At 43.3% G+C, this 18,576-nt stretch overlaps 1 protein-coding gene across 2 annotated transcripts in view; it reads right to left on the bottom strand.

Annotated features, from left to right (window-relative positions):
* Positions 1-18,576, bottom strand: part of grm8a (glutamate receptor, metabotropic 8a) — a 258,297-nt gene that overhangs the window by 69,926 nt on the left and 169,795 nt on the right. For both annotated transcript variants that reach the window (XM_069670739.1, XM_069670740.1), the window contains 2 exons: positions 17,268-17,422; positions 15,167-15,304 (listed from right to left, as the gene is read on the bottom strand). In XM_069670739.1, coding sequence (XP_069526840.1) covers positions 15,167-15,304; positions 17,268-17,422 — 293 coding nt within the window. The remainder of the gene's footprint in view (positions 1-15,166; positions 15,305-17,267; positions 17,423-18,576) is intronic.

Here is an 18,576-nt window from a genome sequence, read left to right as displayed (position 1 = left end):
TATTTTGAGCCTGATTATTTGTTCTTGTTGCGGAGGCATGCAGGCCCGGCCGCTGTGATCTGTTTCGAGATGCGTATAAATGTGTTACCCATCTCGGTTCGGTGTAATAAAAGCCACGGGCATGGCAGAAACTTTGCTGCAAAACGATTTTATGATGAAAGTTTTGTTTGAAGCCGAGATAATTCGCTGTTTGTGGATCACCTGCGATTTTGAATTCCTTTGGTCGAAGCAAATTTGACTTCTGAACTCTCCAGATGACGGCAGATGAGAGTTTTGCAGGCGGACTTTAAAGAGACCTTTGAAGATGAACTCACGGTGGTACTTTTCATCATTATCATTATGCAAAATTGATACTGCAGACCTCTTCAAACACCTTTTTAAACTACACGTGATACCACTCGAATTGTCTCACCCGGCACTTCAGCATCAATGCAGAGGTGGTGGTAGGATGAGTCAGACAGCATTCGTGGAGATAACAGCAATCCGAATGTAACCTTAAGAGTGGAGGTGAAGAGATTAAATCTACCTTTGTGTAATAAGCTAAGGTCTTGGAGATAAACACAGAAATGCCAGTGACCTTTTTTGACCTTTAATGGATAAATGAAACACACAGCTACATCAGAGGCTGCTTTTCATTGTCATTATTTGGCTTTTGAAGCATTGGAACTCGTGCTAATGCTAACAGTTTTAGCAGCTGTTGGTCTAACAAATGGTGGACAATGGAATGCAAAGTTTTTCAGAATAAGAGTCGTACTTTATTGTGCTGTTCGGGATTAATTTGATAAACTCAGGCTGGTATTTTGGAATGACAAAAACATAGCTCTGAGGCAGCCTTCTTTAAAGACTTCTTTTTGGGAGCACCTCAAAGGAAACTTGAAACCTGAATGCAGCAACAGAGTCGCTGTCACACATACCTGTACAAGCACAGAACAACAATGGAACTTTGATAAAACTAGAAAGTGAACAAAATAATAAAACATCCAAAAAGTTTAAAGCCTGTGCAAGTCGCTTTTTTCGACTCTTAGTGGAACAGCTTTCCATCATCTAACAATTACTTTCCATCACCAACAAATCTGAGAGCATTAGCTTTGGGAAGCAGTCGGCAAAAATGTCCAGAATTCTAATAAAAATGCAAAACATCAAGATCGTTCTTTAACTATCATAAACATCTTTAAATCTGATAGACACCCCGAAACGCTGCCATGCCATTGTTCTGACAGCTCATTACTCCAATGGACCAATAGCCTATTTACACAACACAAATCCATTGTTCCAAAAGGTGAGAAAAATGAATGAAATGGAAAGAAGCAACAATGCTTTAAAAATACCCATGCTGTGTTTGAAATCGGATACTACATACTGCGTTCGGTGGTAGTAGGTAGTCTGGAGCTTTTCAGGCGCCAGTTTCCAGTTGTGTAAAGCGGAAGTAAACAATACCCGGAAAAAATAAACCGCTTCTTCTTGAGCTACAGCGCCCCCTTCTGCTCGTATGCTGCCATCTGCCATTTCAACTGCCGCTGTGACGTTCCAGCGCTTTGCATTGTAGGATACAGTGAGCGAGGTAGACTGGTCCGATGCATACTGCAGATTTTTTCCGAATCAGTACGACATCCGGGTATGTTTGGCATACTGCACATTTTGCTTTTGTTTGCATACCGCACACTACATTTGGGCCAAATCAGTACGTACTGCTAGTGTAGTATGACATTTTGAACACACCCCCAATTCCTGTAGTTGAACTTTCAGTGTTGGCCCTGAACTTGGAGCTGAATTGGTGGCAGCACACTGCAAATTCTCTTTACTTTCCTGCTTGAAAGGACCCTTGTAACATTTCAAGGCCTTTTAAACTCACCGGAATAATCACAACTGGATGCAGAGCAAATCCAAATAGACATATCTGTGACGATTGGGATTTTGGAATATTGGGCTGCTGAAAACAATGGGCCTTTCCCTGCATTAAAACCTGGCTGATAATGTTCGTCATGTACATAAGTATGGAGTGAATTTTGTGCCTTTTTAGGCAAACAAACAGAATAGGTTTGAAAGCAAAACCGTTGACACAGCAATCGAGAAAATGTTGTGTGGGAAATACAATCACATCAGATGTGATGTCAGACTTAACAAGCCAATAGAGACGTCTTTCAGCCTAGGTCCCGCCCACGAGATTCAGCTCGACAGCAAACAAAACTTTTGGATTTGCATTTATACATTTTGAATGTTTTTTTGATGCGGTCTGTTACATAATGTAGACGCAAAATTAGCTCCACAGATAAGGGGACTCTCTAAAGAGTACTTTAAAGGTGATCTGGGTGTTCCAGCTCGTAATCATTGTTCCTGTCACAAGCCGGTGTCAAGTATTTTTACGTCTTTCTTTCCTTTAAAAGTGAGTTTAAAACTTGACCCAAGGGAAAAGCAGTATTTGGGCTAATATTTTACAATCTTTATTTATCAAGGACCTTCTCAAAGAAAGCACAATCTGAGAAATGACAGTATCGTACACTATAATGGACATGCAGGAAGTACTGTTTGATTATGATTGAGAAATGATGAGAACCAATGTTTCCTTGATGCGTTTTCAATCCTCACACCATCAAAATGCTCCGTGAAACAAACAAAACTTTCCAGACACCTCCTCGCTCATTTACCGGGAGGCTCAACAATTAGACTGATGCCAATTAAATACGTGCTTCGCTACCTTTTCTCGTGAAGCCAAAGCTGCGTCGCAGACAGAGCAATACACGTTGCAGGCAGCGAGGTGAGGCTAATGCGAGAACGCTGACTGGCTAAGTGCCTTGATGGATGCCTTCATGGACCAGCGTGCCGGCCAGGTTTTACACACAGAGTGATTGATGGCAGCACGGATGACAGGCAGACTAATGATTTGGACAAGCTCCTTAATTAAACATCAATTAGGAACACACGTTCGATCCCCTCCCTCTCCGTCCTCGTCGCCGAGCAGAATTTTCCCCTTCTTTTTGTTCTTTTAATGCGTTTTCTCAGGCGCACACACACACGCCCAAATTATCCACCTTTTCAAAATGCAGATGAGATAGTTTGAGAATAATTACGTGAGGAAATATATCTATAAACCTTGGGATAACGCAAACTTAATTCAGATGGTGATGAATACATTTACATAAAGGTGGCTTAATTAGCTTTTCTCTCATTTATCAAACTCGTCTGCGAGATGTCAGGAGCTGACAGGATGGGGATCTGCGGCCCACACACACACACCGTAATTCATTTATAAATCACGGCCGTAATAACTCGCACATGTATTTTGCTTAAGTATGTTTTTGCTTTATTTATCAGAGCAAAAGGCGAGGAAAAAGTGGCCCTCCCGCCGACGCAAACACAGATCTCTTGTTATAACCGTACTTGTCTGCCTCTGAGCTAGCTTCAGGGCTAATCTGCCAAGACAGAAATGAATAATCAATAGCAGGGAATAGGAAATGAGCATCAGATGGAGATTCTGCTCTACATGATTTGACAAGAGAGCAGTGGAGCCAAGGATTATGTCAATATACTGCAGCACGAATACCAGTCAGTAGATCCAAGCCTGTGTGTGTGTGTGTGTGTGTGCTCAATCATTGGTGCCGTAGCTATTAAGAGGCAGAAATCAATGTCAAATATCATTTTAATATCGCTCAGCTGGAGAGTTTGTATGCGGTTGTAGAGACGATTCGGGTCAATAATTTGAGAGAGTGTAAAAAAAACCCAAAGCTGTCAAGAAGTCAAGCGTCAATTGTGAGAAAATGTTGCATCAGCTCATCAGATTCAGGTTCAGCAAAGGAAAAGACGACTAAAAAGCTGGTTTAATGACTAAATGACAGATGAGCCGGCTTTCAAAGATATTGCTTGTGGTTTCTGTACTTTAATTAAGCGTACTTTTCCAGGTATAGAAACCATAAGGGAAACAATAAGAGGTCAGGTCGACAGGCAGGTTGATAATTGTGGTATCATTAAGTGTTTCATTAGGAGGGAGAAAGCAGTAAGATTACCTAAACAACGTTGTTAGAGGTTAAATATTTGTGAGTCACCACAGCACAATTGTTGATCATAATCTGTTATTGTGAAGGAACATAGTGAGCGCACAACTACAGCAAGTACAGTAGGTCAAAGATGAACCAGGAACTAGGAGTTGTTTATTTTTTACTTTACTATATTCTTCACATTATTTCAGTGAAATTTCAGAAACGACTTTAAAGGGTGGTTATTACGCTAATTTCAAGCTTCTTAATTCACTCCTGATACCTGTGGAGTAGCTTAGCATCATTTACACACTGGTGCTCTGTGCAGGCCCTCATACAGCCTCTGCCTAAAACAACTCAGTCAGCTCTGTCCCTTTAAGAAACCCCCCCCCCCCCCCCCGAGAAGACCGCTTTCTTCTGATTGGCCAGCTCTCCGAAGCCTGCAGAGGCTGCTCATTGTGACGTCACAAAGTGCAGCGCGTAGAAAAAACTGTGTGAAACCTGGCGTTCACGGCAGCCTGCAGACTGAGCTGAGAAACCCGGGGGAATATTCCGACATACTTTTACCTACAGATTTGAAACTTCACCCATGTTTAGTCTGGACATCCAACATTGCAACATTATATATATATGTCTTAAAATGTGATACAGCATAATACCCCCTCTTTAACTACAAATATGAACCTTACAATGGCACCAAAGTAAAGGTTAGTTGATCACCATAGTTATGACCATAAAAAGATGGATGCTGTGAAACAGCCCCCTCTTTAATCTGATCATCTCGCTTCCCTTCAGGTTTTACTAACTTTTAAAACAGCAACAAAAGTAGGTTTATGGAAACGAAACAATAGCCAATGGGGAAGCAAGCTGACTGAAGGAGGAAGCACAAGCCTGCGCTGTAACATGTACAGCCAATGTTCACGCCGCCTCTACGACTTCATCCAGAGTTTTTTCTTTGTGAATTTTCAATAAAAAGTCCAAAAACTGTCATCGCCTATTCTCCCTGCACATTGGCCCGCATGTTTGTCAACTCTGAAGTCACGTTTGATGGCGAGAGATTTGGCGAGATTTCCAGTTGTGAGATGGAATCTGTTGGTGTGTGTGTGTGCTGTTCTGTTCATATCGTTTCTCTCCACACACGACAGGAACAAAACTGTTAATGATTATTCGTCATGTGCGGGGTCTCTCACATCATCAACATCTGTTATGATTGCAGAGATGTGGACTCTAGTGACAAAAAATAAATGACTTAAGACTCGACTGGGACTTGAGGCATGATGACTCAGATGACTTGCGTGCGTTCCTAAGTTTGAATGTTAGCTTTCTGTCTAACTTTCAAGTATGTACGCAGCGCAAACTGGGAATCATGACTGGACGACTCTAAAATCTCCCCGGTATGTGATTGTCATGATTGGATGACTGACTGTCAGTCAAACTGCTCGCTATGGCAACACGCAACATCAAAGCCCCCAAAGAGAAGCCTCATCCGTCCTTTCTACTCAATACGGTCTCAGAGCAGACCATCATCATGGCTGTGTCTGTGCCAAGATAATACAGATACAATTCATTGTCATACTTTTTGAACAGGTTATATAAAATGTCCAATAATATCATTATCAGACGGGCTACTAACACCTTGTCTTTTCTCTTTATACAGACCTTATACTACAGGTAAGAGTGCTGGATCTTTGGTGGATAAAAAGTGACTTGCCCAAGATAAAATGACTCGAGACTTGCTTGAGACTTGGACCAAATCACGCGAGACTAACTTGGGCTTGAGCAAAGATGACTTGGTCACAACACTGTATGATGAAAAACCTTACTGCACTGTTGTACAAGTTGTCCATTGTTTGCTGAGTGTCGTGACTTTTGATAGAAGTAGTGGCTACAACTACAAAAGAGAGTTGCAGTAAAGTGTCGAGGGCTGTCCAACTCTCTTGCCGACTATATTTCTGTGTTAGTCTGGAAGCTGGCACAGATCTCTCTTTGTGCCTCGTCTGCCCTCTTATCCTCCTCTTTCATCTCCTTCCTCCTCTGTCCTCAGACCTTCTGCCAGCCTGCAGCGAGCACGTCACTGCACAACACCTTCCTCTTGCATAATGTGATGTCACAGACATGTGTGGCTAATGTATATGAGATGTCTACATTATTACTGGTGTACATTTCTGCTGATAGTACACACAGCTAATATAAATTATTCATTAGTCATTATTCATATTATGCTGAATCACTGTCCGCTGTGTTCTCCAGCTCTCTCTCTCTCTCTCTCTCTCTCTGCCTTCAACTTTTATTAATTTCCTTTCGTCGGCCCGTTCCTCCTTTAATCTCTCTCCTGCACAGCTTTCACGCAAACAAATAAACAAGAGTTTTCATTTGTGCCGCTGTGGGAATGTGTGTTTTGTGTCAGCACGCTTTGCATCTTCCCTCTCTTGAACAAGCATACCTGAACACAAACACACACACACTCAGATAAAGTTCATGCACATACAGGTACGTACTTATACATGTAGCGGCAGAAAGGAGTAAATATGTGCACATATCTGCTGTAATACACAAATGCATTGAATCCTCATATTGTCAGACCTGCTCATGAGGGACAGGACAAAGCTAAAGTAAACGTAGTGTGTAATATATAAGCTGCCTTTGCAGTTAAACTGCTCATGCAGGAGAGAAAAGTTAATGAAAACAATGTAATTACGGAAAGACTGTGCACACACACACCATCAGAAATTGATTGGCATAATGGCCAAAGTAACTATCAGAGACTGAACTCAAAAAAAGTTTTAAAACTTACAAACCAATTTAAGTTATTTATTAAGTAAAGTTTAAAGGGGTTAAGTGTGAGAAACACATTATAGAGAAATAAGTAGAGATAGACCGATCGGCTGGCCGATTAACCGGTCGATGTGGCCGATTACTGACATTTTGACATAATCGACATTGACTGATGTCTGCGCTCACAAGGCCTATTAAACAAAACATGTCTGCATACACAGGCTGGCTTGAAGCATGCACTTCACGGAGTCTGCTGCAGGTACCTTCTCTACACAGTTTACACTCACTTCCCATGACAAACCTGCCAGACGTCACATAAGGCCACCGTTCTTAAAGGGGAAGGCTCCGCCGTTTAACACCTAACTCAATAACAATAACTACAATGATGTTGTTCATTTCTTTTTTATGTAAGTTTATAAATTGCCGTTCTCTCGCAAGTGCTCAAGTGCACTAAAACTTTATTTTTCATTTGCATAGTTTTTTTAAATCTAAAATAGACAGAAAGCAGATCTACTTGCAGATAATGCAGACAACAGCGTTAAATAAATGATCATTCAAGTTTAGCAATTTTGGGTCTCCTTTATTATTGTTATTAAATTGTTGTATTTTATCAAACACAAAAATTAGGAAGAACATGATATCGGCCTCATATATCGGCCATTGGCCGCCCTGCTCTGTAAATATCGGCATCAGCCATTAAAAAGCCCATATCAGTCGACCACTAGAAACAAGAGATGAACTTAATTATAAGCTGGTGAGCATGGTGGTGCATTGAGCAGCATAAGAGGCAGTAATTTACCTCAGGAGATGCTGAAGACTTAATATGATTACAGATTTTGTCTGAAGAATAATCACGGTTTCACAATTATAATGTATTGATTAATTTCACAACATTACTAATGTATAAAAACACACTAGACATGTTAATGTGTAATTAATAATATAAGATTAACTTTATTGATCCCCCAGGCAAAATTTTACTACATTTTACCATCTTTAATAATCTATTTTTAAAAATTAATCTAATGTTACATGCGGCCTGAGAAAATCCTGAATATAACTGTTGTTTGTATGTTTAAAGTTTCAGTTAAAATGATACAAAGACATTGAGAACACTTCCATGCAGTGCTAAACATAACTGAAATGCAATGATTTAAATCCCATAGTATAGTGCTGGAAGTCTACAAGCTCCTGATGTTACAATGGCTTGCATTTATTCCACACAGATAGTAGGAAGCGGCGTTAAATGGTCACCGACTGAAGCCCTTGAGGGGACTGATTTGTCTTCCATAGAGTACATGTTAAGTACATTTAACCGCTACGCCATTGATTGTAAGTGACACAATAATTCCCTACCAACTCCATGTTTCATCGTGATACGTAATGTTATATCACTCAGTTAATATGTTGGGCGTGTTTGACACTTCAGCCGCATCTTTTTTCCGGCAGACGGGGGATCCCGAAATGCCCCCACACAGCCGACTTCACTAGTTACTTTAGTGGATGCAAAGCCTGGCTGCTCGGTCCCCCTGCCATACTGAAGCTAATGTAGCGTAGCCTCTAGGCTCTTGATAAGCGCGTCACATTAAGCTGGTGCACCACAGGTGTCACTTTGTTTTTGTTCCTTGCAGGTTGCGCCAAAAAATCTGTATGTTTCTTTGTTTAAGTGCAGCTCCTCACTAGTCTGTGTTGGGTTTATTTGAGTGTTAGGCGAGTGTGTGTCTGTATCCATTTGCAGATGCGCCTTTGGGTGTGCATCAGTGAGGAAGAGGTGTGTGACAGGGCCACAGTGAGCAGTGGGTCCCCTGGCCCTGCTCAAGATGGATTACTCTGTGTGTGTGTGTGTGTCGGAGACGTAACAGTGATAGATGGGCAGCTCAACACTGGTGCTTTAAACCACACAGGTCTCCTCATGATGGCATCAAGCAGTCTCTTGTGCACCTTAACAGATAAAGTGTCTCTGTGTAAGGATCCAGGCTTATGCATGCGCTGTGTGGAACAGGAAAAGGATCATTTCACTGCAGCAAACTTACACGTTTCTCAACCAATGCTGCAAGGAGTCATAAAGTACCGCCTGTCTGTCCGTCTCCGTCTGGCAGTCTGCAATCTGTCCGTCTTAAATTGTCCATCAAGCTCTCCATCTGTGTTTGCCTCCACCGCTCAGCCTGTCGGGCCCTGAGGCCTCCTCACAGGGGAGGGAGCAGTTTATCCAGCCTGCGAGCCTAATAACTCTCCTTCCCCATTGACCTCGTTAGGATATGGTCTATTTGCAGCGGGCGGACATGTGTTTGCGCGCGAGGGTAAACGCGTGCATGCCGGGCTATGTCGGGATCTAATTAACTCTTGGAGCTTGAAGCGTGCGTCTCACACTCACGGGTCCTCGCACAGCGTCGGATGCAACTTCAAACATTTCTTTAACTGAGTAAGAAAAGAAGTTCAAAACAGATCGCGGAGACGCCTTCAGAAGATAACTCTCACATTAATAACGCTCTGTAAAGTATTAATATTTTATGTTAAACTAGGGAAATAGAGCTTTATAGGCATGCGTGTGGAAGATTCGATAATCTTCTGTATTTGCCAATTAATGAGGAAGGAAGTAATAGCGCAGCCTTCATCGGGCGCTGCAGAGGGAACTACAGTCTCATGGTAATCTTGCTAATCAGGGGAAGCAGAGCTTAGACTGTTGTGGGAGGATTTTCCATCTCAGAGTTTGCACTCTTTGCTAACATTCGTTACAGTCCCATTTTCACCTGGAGGAGAGTTTGCATCTCCCCTTGCTGCCGGTTAAACTTGCATTATTCCTTTTTTAGAGGCGCGACCCAAAGTTAAACAAAAACTACAGGATTTCTTTGACAGCAATATTTGCTTTTATCAGAGCACACGTTGTTTAAAAGGTTATAAAAGGGCGGAAAGACCTCTGAGCGAGTGTTATTGGACCCATTGAAGCCTGCATGCAACACTAGATGCGGCCGTAATAAGCGATGTGCAAACTATACAGCTTTTATTTGCTACATTGACTGTTAAATATCACAAAATGATGCGATGTGTTTGGACTTTGTAATTCACTAAGCTGCATCAATGGGGGCTGAGAAACATTGAGAGCTGAAGAGGAACAAGCTCGAGATGAGAGAGGGATTTAGGCCGAGGGGAAACTGAAGACAGACAGGAAGTTGAGTAAAGATTGACAAGGCAACAAAGTGAAGAAAGATCACAAAAGGGAAGAAAAATAGAAGACACAATGTTGGTGTGACTCCCAACCCCCCCCACCCTCGAGAGTGACAGTGACAGAGGTCACAACACACACAGGAGGAAGACAAAGAGAAACAACAGAGAGCAGTGTAACAACGTTGTTTCCTGTGTGTGTAACTAAGGCTTACATCTCCTGTCACTACCAATGCATGTGGACACAATATATGTGTGTGTGTGTACTATGTGTGCGAATAAGTCCTGGTGTGTTTGTGTGCAGCCAAAAGCTGGGAAATGTAAGCTCCGCAGAAGAAGGGTGTCATGAATCGAGCGACGAGGCTGCGAGTTAGGTGAGGATGCTGCTTCATGTTTTGTATGTAGGCAGTTAAATCCTTTCTGCAAAGGATGCTGGGAAATGAGGTTGTCAAAATTTTCGATACTTTAATTCTTTAAATTTTTTAAATTTTAAATATTTAATTTCTTTCTTCTTTTTATTCCCAACCTGCAGACTCTTGGCTGTAAACTAAAGACAATTAAGAACAAGAAAATTACCCTATTTTTGGCACCTAGAGTTCTTATTTTGTTGCCATGGTATCGCAACAGGTATCGAGTATCAGCTTTTTTTACTAGCATCGTATCTTAGTTTGAAATTCTGGTATCGTGTCGACTCTACCGGGTATACACGCAGAGAAAATAGAAGCACGCTCATCAATCAAACTTTGATCTGCTGATGTTATATTTCAGCCTTTATTTCGCTGCCATTTTACTCCAATGTGGTGCAGATATCACAGTGTGAGGATCTATGAAAATAAAAAATATAAATATGTACCTGCATCATGATGAAAACAAGGCCAGTGGGACTGGAGGATCAGGTGTCAAAGTGGCCCTTTAATTAGAGCTTGTGCACTCATGCGTGATTTTATCTGCAGCCGCTGGCCACGTTAAGTGTTTGTGAGCATGTAAGTGTGTATGTCGGCTTATCTGTTATCTGGTGTCTGCTTCAGTCGGCTTCCCCTCGGGCATCAGTTTTACCTGACTGCACGCTTTCAGCAGAGCACAGGTTTATGTCTGCGTCGGAGTTGTCCTGGTCGGTTAAAGCCGAGCTTTAGGAAATAAAGAGCCTTGGGATTCCCTTTTCTCTTTGCTTACAATTGGAAGATGAAAGTTGAGGTAATGTGCTGTAAATAAATTATTAAACTTTATTATACGACCGGAGAAAAGACGTTCAAAAACCATAAGAGTCTGTGTGCGTTTCCTTTCCTCTGAATCCCGTACATACACATTTCAATAAGCATCATGTAACTCATTTTGCTCTCACACAAGAATCCAGTTAAAAGCCTTGCAGGTGGGACTGACAGACAGTAGAAAAGGGCTTTTTTGAGAAGGTGATGCATGAGTCATGGAGTGAAGGATGCCTTCGCTGCAGCCTGACTGATGAAACCCTGACAGAGTCGTTCAGCATCAGTGGAAACCAAACAATTGCTCAGAGTTGCAAAAGAAGATTTTAAACGTATTTGACGGGTAGTGTGACATTTATTTTCTTTATCTATTAGAGGCCACTGATTACAGGCTGCACGGTTTATAATGCTGTGTAATGATGTTTGTGTAGAAATGCAAAGGGAGATGTTTGATTTGGAGTGTAAAGTATATGATGTCTCCACGACAGATTTATATATACAGGCATCTTATTAAACACTGTGTTGGATTAAACTAGCAAACAGTGCACAGAAAGTAACACTTAACTCCTCCACATGTAGAAATAGTAATGACATTTACCCTCCTATTATGTCTAAAAATATAGCACCTATTACACGACAAATAAACTAGCGCAGCAAGGCTCAATAACGCACTGCAGAGTTCTGCACTGCAGAGAGCAAAGCTTGGCCAATTTTGTGAAAGGACTGCCAGGTAAAAATAAGGCCGATGATGAATCTATAACAATGAAATATGAAGAATCGTATCTCTCCCTGGGTCCACACCCGTCGGTTTATGTAGCACCAGGACGAGGTGCCGCTGATATCGGGAATACACTCACCGAAAAGCCACCTGGCGTTACTGAAAGCCTCGAGCAATCCAGCAGAGATTGCGTGCGACGGTGGCAGCTGTGCCGCGTGCTAGTTGACAGTTTAAAAGGCAGGTGACAAACAGACTCATTTCCGTCCGTGCTCTGGTGAAGAGCTGCATTAATGTGACATCAGACGGACTTTTCCTGTAGATAAGTCGAGGACAAGGAGAAGCTGAGTTTTCATTTTGCACCGAGCGACAATAAAGTAGCAGCTTGATAGCTTCCCTATCATGTGACTATTGCACATGCGCACATCGCAATTGCGAAGCAAATTTCTCTTACATTATTTAACTTAAAATGAAGCTCTATATTACAGCATTGCCCGTGTCGCTATGATACATTAAGTGAGTGTTTCTGCTATTACTGATTTATACAGTCGAGCCCTCTGCACATCGTGTTGACAGAGACAGATGTATTCATATCCTGGCTAAAGTTGGGCTCAGGTCATGTTCAAGCTAAATTAGCTCTCATACAGAGAGAACTATTTTCTCTCATTTCCTTCTCCTTTACTCAATTTTAATGTGTCTTATTGGCTTGCACGCTCTAATTTGTTATTTCCCTCCATTATTCATGTATTCTCGCGCCACTTCTTTGTCTCCCTGTTTCTAATTTGTGCGTCGAACATTATCTTCCCATCCCTCTTCCTGTTCATTTTCTTATTTGCGCATGTTGACACTCTCTCTTTATATTTGTCTCTCGCTCTCAGCCCAATCGCACAAAATAATCACACCCATTTCCACATCCTCCCATCAGCTGTGTCACCACGGCGACCTTGAGCAGCAGGCCGCTGATTGGCTTCTGTGTTGATGATTCGGAGGTCGCGAACCCCCGGCACTTGGAATTAATGGACTCTGTCGCGCGACTACGGGGGCCCTCGACACATACACGCCCACGAACACAGATGCCACGGACGGGTAATAGACGGTCAATGCGAGTCGCAGCCTTTACAAACCTAATTACGGGGACTAATGACGGTCGTCAGCGAGGAATTCTCACAGTGATGCACACAAACAGACACACCCAGCAGCATGGGGTCCTATATATACTTTAAATGTGTGACTGTGGACACCCAGTCGGCTTGCGTCACTAACTCTGCTGAAAGTGTGACATTTGTTGTGCAGCCGGCGTCAGCTGTACATGCAGCGAAAGTGCGCACGCAGCCCTCTTTAGATCATGTTCACACACATGCACATAGCAGCAGCCTGTGTACAATAACAAGCTGCAGGCAGTCGGATTTGACAGCAAAATGCAGGTCAAACCACATATCACCAACAGAAGCTCAAAAACGATGACAGGAAGTGGCTGTTAGAGCAAAAATACACAAACATTGTGGAGGCTAAATACTGTGTTTACAAGCGCAGACACCAACAATCATTTAATTTCCCTTTTAGCTAAGAGTACACAAACAATACTTCTCGCTGAGCCGTATTGCTCCTCGGAGCGTAACAGCTTGTGTGATCTGAGCTTTAAGGATACTTATTAGAGCCACAGTGCGCTCTACAATATATATACACTAATTAAACCCTTATAATTGTCCCTGTTGACAAAGCAGGGATGCTCCAGTGAAGCCTCAGACAATCCACAGCGATGTGATAAATCTGCACGCCTGTTTGGGAAAAAAAAAAAGACTTTTAGGCTGAACTCTTTAAGCTGTTGATTAATGTCAGCGAGATAAAAGCGAGAGTTTGGGGATTATTTAACCTGGAAGCGGCATCAGTGAAGCGTGCATCCAACAAACAGAAGAATGTGGGATGTTTTGCAGATGAGAAAAAAGGTCTATTAGAAGCATATCTGAAAGAAGGTAAACCCACTCTAGCTAGAGGCTGCTATAAGTATTCCTTTTGTGTCTGAACTCGGGAGCAATCAGAGCAAAGCCTGCCTCATTACGGCGTGCGATCGCTCTAATGTTGTTCCAAATGCAGCTTGTTCTGTGGCTGTGTTTTATCTGGAAACAAACGCTAATGTAATGTAAGAATTTGAAGCTCCAGTGAGGAGTTTTTTGTTGGTTATGAAAGAGACTGACGTAGTGCTGGGCGGTTTGACATGTATCTGTATGACAGTATTTTTTAAGTATTATCACTTTTACATATGTTTATAGTAGGGGCGGCCGAAATGAAAATTCTCGCTCTTTATGCTCTATTGTTAATATAAGGGAGCACATCAATGTGTTTTCACGTACATACAAACTATTATACTTAATATTATTTGGGACTTTAAAGTATATTTTATATTCTGCAAAACAAAAATTCTCCTACTTTTACCACACTTGCTTCAGTGACTTCAAACAGACTTGTAAATGGTAAATGGTAAATTGACTATACTTATATAGCGCTTTTCTAGTCTTTGCGACCACTCAAAGCTGCTTTTACACTACATATCACATTCACACATTCACACACTGATGGCAGAGGCTGCTACGTAAAGTGCCCAACTGTCAATCAGATATCACATTCATACCAGAGCAATTTGGGGTTCAGTGACATGTAGCCTGAGGGAGCTGGGGATCAAACCTCCAACCTTCCGATTGAAAAACGACCGACTCTACCACTGAGCCACAGCCACTTGTGGGCTGCAGCTGGGTTACTTGTCATCCACCGTTTCTAACTGTGTTCAAATGTATGTTTAATCAGCGTGAGCAGCCCCATGACGGGAACTTTGGAAACGGAAGTCGCACATGTCGCCAAACGCACAACCTCACGACGCGTGTGCGCAACAGGTGAAGCGCCATGTCGAGGTTCTGCTAATAACGGGGGACACATTCACTGAAAAGCCGACTCTGACTCAATCATCCCACCGACACTATATATGAGGGCTGCAGCGTCGCGCGTGTCTACAGGCAAGTGACCCACACACTCTGCATGCAGAGTGTCTGTGTGCTCTGTGGAAGAGATGCGCTATGTAATGCACAGATGGACTTTTCCTGTAGATAAGTTCAGCGACAAGATTGATTATTTCTATATAGTTATTTTGAATGCCTGAAACTGCTGGGGGGGGGGCTGCCTTTGTTTACATTTTCCAGGGCAAAGATTTAAAGTGAGTGAAACATATGACCACTTAAGCATGTACAGGACATAATCAACAAAGACATAAGAGGTACGGCTTTGTCCACAGGGGGCGCCAACATCAACACAAACCCAAGGTTCCTCACAGCGGCATCAATGAGTCTTACCTGTGCATTTCTTCAGGCTACCAGGCCGCTTCCCGTGCATCCCCAGCTTACAGTTGAAGTTCTCCTCCCAGAATTCAGCAAACCAAACGTTCCTTCTGTTGTTGGACAGCGAGCGGCTACGAAAGTACCGGTCGAATGCTGTTAGAAACACAGAGAGGGTGAAAGTTAGAATATATGGAGCGAGCGATCTCTGTTTGAACTTGTCCTGAATCCATCTCCAGGTCCACTCTGAGATTGTATTTAATGGTCTAATGTGGGAATGTGAAGCCGAGAACAGGCAGAGCAAACATTTTAGAATGAGCTCTCACAGTCTCAGCCGGCTACTTGTCCAATTTAATAAGTAGCGAGGAGGAGAGGAACAGGGGAGAACATATTTTCCCTCTCACAGGAGTGGAAATACCTGTCAGAGGCTGACAGGCCGAGATAAAGAGATGGGCGAAGAGAAGAGGAATAAGGAGGCTAATACACTCCTTTTACATGTGCTGCTCGCTTCACACCACAATTATTTGGGAGAAACAGCTTCTTGCTCTGTCCGTGCTGAAATGACGGCGTCTTCTTTCACTACATCACTCCACAGGCCTACAAAGAAGCACTTAAACGTCACTTATATGAAGAAAGTGTCATTAAAAACACCACCGGGGTTGCAGATTAGGGCAACAGAGTGCGTGTTAAACAAACCGTGCAGGGAGGGGTAATCACTGGGGACCATCGGGACAGCCTGTGCTCTGCCGGACGAGTGTAAAAGCTGACAGGAGCTGCCTTGATTAATCTCCTCGGCTGTCGGGGAAATTGGTCCCATGCGCACCTGGGTAGCTCAGTTGATACTTGAGACTGCTGGGAACAGTGGGGTTAGCGCTGCGAGCAGCTCAACAGGCGTCATCCGGGATCACATGCTTATGTTGCTCATTGTGATTACAGGCGTCATCAAAAATAGTTTGTGGTACAACTTTAAGTTTATGGGAAGGAAATGATCTCTGCTAAGCGGGCATTCAGAAAGTCTGCTTTCTAGTTTGTCCAAGTTACCAGGCAAAGCTAACCTATTGTCCCCTCGCTACAGCTTCATATTTAGCGGAGAGATGTGACGGTGGGAGAGATCTTTTCATTCAAACATGGCCAGTAAGTGAAAGTAAAAAGCCATTAGCCAAAAGAGGCGGCGTACAGACGGGAGGTGGACCAGCTGGTCCTCCGGTGTGGTCAGAACCATCTCAAGCTCATGCTGCTCCAGACCGTGGAGATGACAGTGGAATTTCGGACCGAGAACTGTGTCCGACCGCTATCATCCATTCTGTTCTCTGCACGTCCATCTCTCTTTGGTTTGGCCACCAAACAGGGCAGGAACCGCCTGCAACGGACAGTTAGGTCTGCAGAGAGGATCATCCTAACCAACCTGCCGTCCATCCAGGACTTATACCGATCCACGGACGGGAAGCGGGGAGGTAACGTCACTGCAGACTGTTCAACCTCCCGAGTGTTACAGAGTGCTATCGCTTTAAATGAAAAGTATTAGAGGTATACGTTTAAAGCGACACCTCTCTCATCAAACGGAACTTTTAAGGCCTCATACAGGTCGCATATATTGCGTGGTTCATGGGTTACATTGCATCAGATTGTCAGGTGTTCCTGCTAAATTGGTAACAGTGCACGCTCTCTTCATGAAACCCCCCCCCCGCTGGTTCCATCTCACTCCCTGCTCCTCCGTCTATTCTGAAGACCCCATAGTGTGTTCCCTCACGTCAGCCACCAAAAGCTGACTTTGATTCATTTAAACTTCCTCACAGGCGCTCTTTGTCTCTCTCTCTCTCTCTCTCTCTCTCTCTCTCTCTTCACTTTCGGTTTATAACTCGTCTCCTTTGTGTCCCTCCAGGAGTCAATTATCTAATAGAGAGCTCCGACGGGGAGCAAATGAGGGTTTCCTGCGTGGCTTAATGGCAAAAACTTGTTGCCCGCTGGGATCACGAGGGAGGGGAACATGGGAGTGTTTCGCTTTTGTTTCTGGTGTCTCTCACTTCCCCTACATTTGATCTATTAGATTTCAAACACACACACACACACACTTCCTTTTGTGTGTAACAAAGCCAGGTATGTGAAAAGAGTGACTTACCATCCACAGATGCTCGTTTGGGTAGAATGGTGATGGCTCCTTCAGCCACTCTCTCCTGGTTAATCACAGGAGAGATTTTGGATCCCCAGCTGTCTGAGCCCACCCACAGGAAGTGACCCGTCTGGTTGTTCCTTTTTGCTGCATCGAGAACTCGTCTGTTGACAAAAAACAACTTGTAGTGCAAGAGAGAATAATGACATAACATCCCTACCACAGTCTGTGATACAATTGGCTCACATACTACACACCCATTCTTGTCACTGGCACATCTCCAACCGTAATCATTCCAGCATCTTTAAATGGACGATGCCGTAGGCCAAGATGGCGGCAGAGTGACGGTCTACAGCTGTGTCCCAATTCAGGGGCTGCATCCTTCTAAGGATGTATTTGAAGGCTCCTTAAGATGTGTCCTCCTTTTGCCGGGCGCAATGAATCTTGGGATACGCTGGGCCACGAAGGATGCAACCAATGGATCCTTCGTGGCCCAGCGTATACCAAGATTCATTGCGCGCCAATTCAAACGAGATGGCGGCCTCTCAAGCAGGTGGGGAATACACTTTAAATGCAAAAGTTTTTGGTTTCAACTCATCAAATAGCTAGCGTTACACATGTTAAAAAACAAAAGGGGCCTTGAAAATAGTTATCTTTAAAATAACAGGTTAAGTTACGTGAGGGTAGTTATGATAGCTAGTTAGCCTGTTAGCTACATGTTGAGATTGCTGACGCAAGGTTAAAGGGGGGAACAGCTGGTGACGTAAACATGAAATCCTCCGAAGACCAAATCGTCTCATTTCAGTTGGCTTTATCGGTCTATGCAGTTTATGAATGGCGCATCCTCCTGTAGACCACCTCCTTCGAAGGCTGCAACCGCTGGGTTGGGACGGCCTCACAGCTGCGTGTCGAAGGCTGTCCTCTTTCAAAGGCTCCTTCAGATGCGTCCTCCTTTTCCCGGGCCATGCAGTATCCATCGGGTGCATACTTTGCGGCCGAACGTATCCCGAGTTTCATTGCGCGGCAATTCAAACAAGATGGCGAGGACTAAACTTTTAATGTGAGGGGCCTTGAAACAAACTCTCTCGAAGCTTCAATTTTAACCTTTTTAACCACGGACGAGCAAATATAACACAGATCTGTCTCTCATGATCTGTACCTGGCTCAATAAGGTCGCTGTGTGTCCGTATTTCCGCACACAGTTACTATAAAGTATACGAATGAAACGAGTAGGAGCTGTAACCTTTGATCAGTTCATCATAGATTAAGCCGTCACTGTCGTCGTAGCAAAGCTTTGAATACAATCGAGTATTTGCTG

The sequence above is a fragment of the Semicossyphus pulcher genome, unplaced genomic scaffold (genome assembly GCF_022749685.1).
Source record: "Semicossyphus pulcher isolate SPU_LCO1_2020_fin unplaced genomic scaffold, fSemPul1.0.p SCAF_20, whole genome shotgun sequence".
Taxonomy (NCBI): domain Eukaryota; kingdom Metazoa; phylum Chordata; class Actinopteri; order Labriformes; family Labridae; genus Semicossyphus; species Semicossyphus pulcher.
Note: the sequence above shows the minus strand (reverse complement) of the source record. Positions and strands in the feature narration are given on the sequence as shown.